Raw genomic sequence first — 5,818 nt, forward strand, 5'->3', positions numbered from 1 at the left:
GTTGGGCCGACATGAGAAAAATGCTGCAAAAGTAATTATTTTCAATCATTTGAGCTCTATATCGATCGGTCTCTTTCGTTCATTTCCTAATATCAAGTAACTAATAACTTCCTTATTCATTTAATTTTCTTTGCCCTGTAGGGTTTGGAGACGGTTCTCAGAAGAAATTGTCGGTGAATTCAAACATGAGCTAGATTTCAGAAGGTTAGTTAATGTGGATAAGCAGCCACCGGGGACCAATCTATGTGGATACTATGTTTGTGAGAACATCCGGAGACACACCACGGAGCGGAAGGCATCGGATAGCGTGCGGAACGCGACGGATAACTTGCGGAGGAGGCTTAGTCCAGAAGCTCGCTTCCGACCAATTCAAGAAGAATTAGCAGGATTTTTCATGAGGGAAGTCATCAATCCTAAAGGAGAACACTATACCGAGGACGAAGAAATTTATATGCATACCCGAGATTGAAACTTGTACGAAGTTGTATATGGTCATCCATCCTAATTGTGTATGAAAACTTGTTCGAAGTTGTATATGGTCACCCGAGATTGAATATATATTATATATTCCTCTTGAATTCTTCTTGTTTGAAATTTCATATGCATGTATATAGTAGCGTAAAATATGTGTACTGAAACTTTATCAAAATTAAAATAAAACACAAAATATAATATAAAAGAAATAAAACACTCCAAACTAAAAAGAAACCAGGTTTAGGGGGGCTAAAACCCTAAACCTGCGGAGGAGCCCTTTAGTCCCGGTTGGCCACGAGAACCGGGACTAAAGGTCCTCCACCCCGACGGACCACGGGCGCCCACGTGGACGGGCCTTTAGTCCCGGTCAGCCACAAGAACCGGGACTAAAGCCTTTAGTCGCGGTCCGTAAGAGGCGCGACTAAAGGGGGGTCTTTAGTCGCGCATATTTAGTCCCGGTTGCACAGCCGGGACTAAAGGCTGTTGCGAACCGGGACTAAAGGGCTTTTTTCTACCAGTGCAGGTGACATAAACATAATGACCAAATGAAGTTTGTTTGGCCCTCGCAGCTTTCTCACTCATGTATCCTTTTAGAGGTTAATATACATCATCGATCTTGTTGGAAGCAGGGAGTAACAAAAGAGCTGAAACTCCAAAAACAGAGTACTCTGCTTGCTTTTCCAAAAGCAAAGTACGCAGTCATTGAGATTTAGTCACAACCAGTGTCCACTATACTCGATAAAATTCAAAAGAAAAAAAGGCAGACGATTGATGATGCACATCTCAAGCTTGTAATCAGGTGGATAACATACATACAAAAATACCTCAAATCCTTTAAAGACAAAATATACAAACTTAAAGAAGAAGTCAAAACAAGTCTATTCTACTGTCGATTAGGGCAGAGGCTACACTTGAGCAGAGAACTTTATCCAGGCACCTCGTCTCTACCATAGCATCAAAAGCAAACAACATCTTCAGCTTGCTTCAGAGTTAACTCAAGCGTTGGACTAGTAAATACGGCTCATTCTGGTATCACTTCCTCTTTTTGCAACTTGATGTGCTCCGTGGAATCGACCTTCTTTCCAAGTATTGCTCGTGCTTGTGGATAGATGAAACAAGATGAATTTACCACACATGGGAACATAATAGAAAGCACATGAATACAAGCCTACCAATTATATAACAACATCAGATAGATCAATAGCTAGTTTGCATCATTCTAATGTGCATATGGCATGAAGCGACAAACGGAAGTTTGCAAATGTGTATCAAAATGTGCACGTGGCTTCACAACCTGAAGCTTACATGATAACACATCAATAAGATGAAATTTTTATTCAACAAACCAATTTAGTTTGTTTCTTCGGGTTAAATCCAAAGGAAAATGAATGAGTAAGCAGCTTATTATTCAATATTTATCAATTAAAAAAGGAACAGATAAACTACGCCGCCAGAAATTTATATAGCAAAGAGGGTTAGATAGAGGAAGATGTGTTAAAACTAATGGATGAATACGAAGATGCATCCAGAGGAGAGAAGAATGAGAGCTAAGGAATTATGGAAATACTAGAAACAGTAAGAACTTTAGGTGTAGAAAGGTCATCATAAGAAAAGGCAATTGATTGAATATATTAGGCATGGTTTTAAATAGCCTGCTATAGCGTTTATATGAGGTCCTGCGCTAAGGGTTTTTTGTCCAAACACATGAGCAAATATTTTAAATAGCTCTCTATAGCACCGCTATGGCATTTAGAAGAGGTCCGCCACTAAGAGGCTTAGCGCGCTATTTAAAAGTTTGATATTAGGTGAGGAAACAAACAGTACGCCGGTCTTTCTTAGAATAATACTATTATTCTCCTTGTAGTCCTATGATACTTTCACTATATGCAGGAACTTCCTAGCTGTTTATCAGTTCAGAAAAAAAAACTCAATTGCAACATCGCTCTGAAAGCTCAATTGCACCATAGATCTGCTCCAAAATGCATTTTTCTCTAAGCATCCTTTTGCTGAGTGAAACGATCTGGTATGTAAATTCAGTTGCACATGTACGATGTTCCCTGCCCCAAATCTTTTCCTCATCCACAACACATGGTGGCTTGAAACCAATCTGCTATCTAGTTCACCCAAGCCAAATCATTTCATTCAGTAATACATACACTGTTTCGTTTAGATATTGTCATTGCAGGATCACACTGCATCAAGCAAACTCATATTTTAAGCAGGGCAAACCTATTCTTTTAGACATTCAAGGGTTTATGAAAGAGCCAGTGGACTGTAACCATGTAAAGACAATCTGAGAGAACTATTTCATCGGTTTTAAAATTGCTACTCAGAGAGCAAACAAGGGGTTGATGTTATTTGATTACACTAATACAAATGTTATATATAAAGATACAAATGTATTGATTAAGGCAATAAATTGAAAATGATCTGAGCATGCTGGTCAAAACAAGGGCCAGTCAATATACAAGCCCGATGCCAACTTTGGATTACTAGAAGATGACAGTAAAGTTGTTTCCTTTTATAAGTAATGCAGTGATTGAAGTCATAAGATGATCATATGTGCGTTCACTTGATGAGAATTGCTTTCCGAGGTTAGTAAAGCTTCCAGTTACATGTAAATTGGATAGTACATTATCCCAAAATGCACCAACAATGCATAACACCAATTAACTACGTATTAAATTGCAGACGAGTCATAATACACTAGGCAGGATATGAATTGGCTGCATCCATAACAAGTACTGGTTGCAAGCAAATAAGCAGCAAAGCATGCTACTATCAAACAAATCCCTACAACATATTGCTTTGTTGTATAACACTGAGACCAGATTATATAATAGTAAGAAAAGAGTAGATAACAAACTTACCACTTCAAATAGTTGATGCACACAATGATGGTGGCAAACCAGCATATAGTCGACCATACATGTTGGGTTTGCTAAGCTCAGCGAACAACTCGACCTGCAACATCTTGACGTCCACGGAAAATAATCCAAATTTAAGCATGTGTTGTGTAGATGGGGTGTACAACACTTCCACGAGCAGGTATCCCCCAGCTACACCAACAAGAGCAGCACGCTTTACCAGCAACAGGATGACCTTCTCCGAGTACCATTGGTTATTTCTTAGAATTGAATACGTCAGCCAACATCGGTCATCTTCTTTGTACTCATCATAGCGTTTAGTGAGCATCCCGAGCATTCCGTCCGCTGCCTCGACGATGACATAATTGCGGTTCGGTGGTTGTTCAGGTGGGAGGTTGACAACAGAGAACTCCATGGTGTGTGTGTCAAGGAGAAGCAACTTGTTCATGAAATGCAAACGCCAACAGAAGCATCTGTGGACGTTCCGACGATAGGACAACCAAGGCTCAGAGTTCTCAAATGAGCCAACAGTGGCCTGAGCACTCCATTGATCATAAGTAAGAATGTGCCATTGTCCATCCAAAGAGGAGAAGACCATCATCAGCAGATTTATTCTGCATTGTGCCAAGCACACCACTCTGAATGATAAAGGGTTCGCCTTATCCTCGCCGGGAGCAAGGAAACTCTCCAGCATGAGGAGGTCCGGTCTACGGACCAGAGCTTTCAGGTGGTCGGGGACGGAAGGAGAGACGTGATTCAGGACCATGGTTCAACCGAACCTATAGTCTATGCCGTACGATTAAACATCCTACTACATGTGGATCTGTGACGTGCATGCCAACTGCATTTTTTAATCAACCATGCATGGATCCTCATGAATAGACATGCATGCCAATTGATTTTTTTAATCAACCATGTATGGATCCTCATGAATAGTGTCTAGAAATCAATGGTGTTGAGCGTAGGTTCGGCTGAACCATGATTCCGTAAAACATTTTCGGGACGGAAGGCAGCAGGATGTAGCGGCGGTGCACGGGGTCGCACACGGTGAGGTCCCTGACCAAAAATTGGTTGTACTGTGAGTCACACAGCTCAGTGCCCAAGAGGAAGCGGCTGCCGGCTTCCTCTTTGACCGGGGCGCCCGCAAGGAGGGCCCGTCCGTCAAATAAGTCAATTTCACTCCAGGAGCGGCCGGCGGTGGAGGGGAGGAAGGAGGAGCAGGAGAAGTCGAAGCCGGCGAAGGCGCGGGCTGGGACGGCAGAGGGGTGCGGCGGCTGGGCCGAGATGAAGGGATCGTGGACCATGCCGACGAGAGGTGGCGAGTGGATGACGCGGTACCGCCGGAGGAAGGCGTGGCCGGAGATGACGCTGCCGAAGGAGGCGCAAGCGGTGGAGGCGCGGGCGAGGTCGGCGGCGGCGGGGAGGCGGAGGAATATTTCCTCGAGTAGCACATCCGGGAGATCGGCGACGGACGGCGCCGGCGGTGGGATCTGCTGAGGTCCTGGCGCCGGCGGCGAGGCCATCACGTTGGACGGGAGGAAGATTTCCTGGAGCAGTCCGTCATGGACTGGAAAGGACGGTGGCTCCGGCGGTGGTGCTGGGTTGGAGGTTGGCGGCGGCGCCATCGGGTGGATTTTGGTGTGTTTCGTGAGGAACGAATGCCAATGAACACTTCACTGCACAAGAGGGTCAACATAATCCATTCTAAACAAAAAATCACCTTTGTCTAAACATTCCATGATTAACAAATCTCTTGATTTTGTCGACCAAGATGGTCCAAGTAATCCATTTTTCTTTTAATGGTGGGGAATAACTTTGAATTGAAGGATTTAATTAGCCAATATTCGATTGGAATGGATTCACAATAATTCTGTAAAATATTACGATTTATTTTATCCCGTTAAAATTCCAATTTCATTAAAAAATAACCTACATGATGAGATGGTTCCATGATTAATCGTTTGGTATGCCAACATTTACATGTTCATTAGACTAGTTGAATGCTCGTGCATTTCCACAGAATAAAATATGTGCTGCTACTTCTCAAATGATTATGTTTGTATGATAATTGCAACCAAAAAAGGTGTGTTGCTACTTCTCTAGCTAATTTTTTAAATAATACATTTTTTATTAATTTTCATAAATATTACGCTGGGTAAATTTTTTTCAAAAATAATACACCGGCCTAGTCGGCCCACAGCAGGCCGATTGGACTCCAGTCGGCCTATAGCTGGCCGACTGGCCCCTGTCGGCCCACTGTGGGCTGATTGGGTCCTGTCGGCCCACTGTGGGCCGACTGGAGCTAATTGGCTCGCTGTGGGCTAATTGTTTTTGCAAAAAAAGTAGGCATAAAAAATATATGTTTAAAAAATGTTAATTATGTAATTAAAAAATGTTAAACGTGTATAAAAAAATGTTCCTGATGTATACAAAAAATGTACAATATATATACAAAAAAGTTGACTAAAAATATGTTT

General features: G+C 42.4%; 1 protein-coding gene across 1 annotated transcript; it reads right to left on the reverse strand.

Moving 5' to 3' along the window:
• Window positions 1-3,348: 3,348 nt before the first annotated feature.
• LOC123170613 (uncharacterized) lies at window positions 3,349-4,966 on the reverse strand. Its single transcript, XM_044588451.1, has 2 exons — window positions 4,337-4,966; window positions 3,349-4,071 (listed from the first exon to the last, which is right to left on the reverse strand). The coding sequence occupies exons 1-2, from the start codon at window positions 4,964-4,966 to the stop codon at window positions 3,349-3,351; spliced, it is 1,353 nt and encodes a 450-aa protein (XP_044444386.1).
• Between the last annotated feature and the right edge of the window lie 852 nt (window positions 4,967-5,818).

Source organism: Triticum aestivum, chromosome 7D (assembly GCF_018294505.1).
Source record: "Triticum aestivum cultivar Chinese Spring chromosome 7D, IWGSC CS RefSeq v2.1, whole genome shotgun sequence".
In the NCBI taxonomy this organism is placed as follows: Eukaryota; Viridiplantae; Streptophyta; class Magnoliopsida; order Poales; family Poaceae; genus Triticum; species Triticum aestivum.

Excerpts from the sequence above, each read along its gene's own strand:
- LOC123170613 (XM_044588451.1), bottom strand. The coding sequence starts at position 4,966 with ATGGCGCCGCCGCCAACCTCCAACCCAGCACCACCGCCGGAGCCACCG. Across the intron at positions 4,072-4,336 it reads TGCTGCCTTCCGTCCCGAAA|CACCTGAAAGCTCTGGTCCG; the intron begins ATGTTTTACGGA and ends TCCGTCCCCGAC.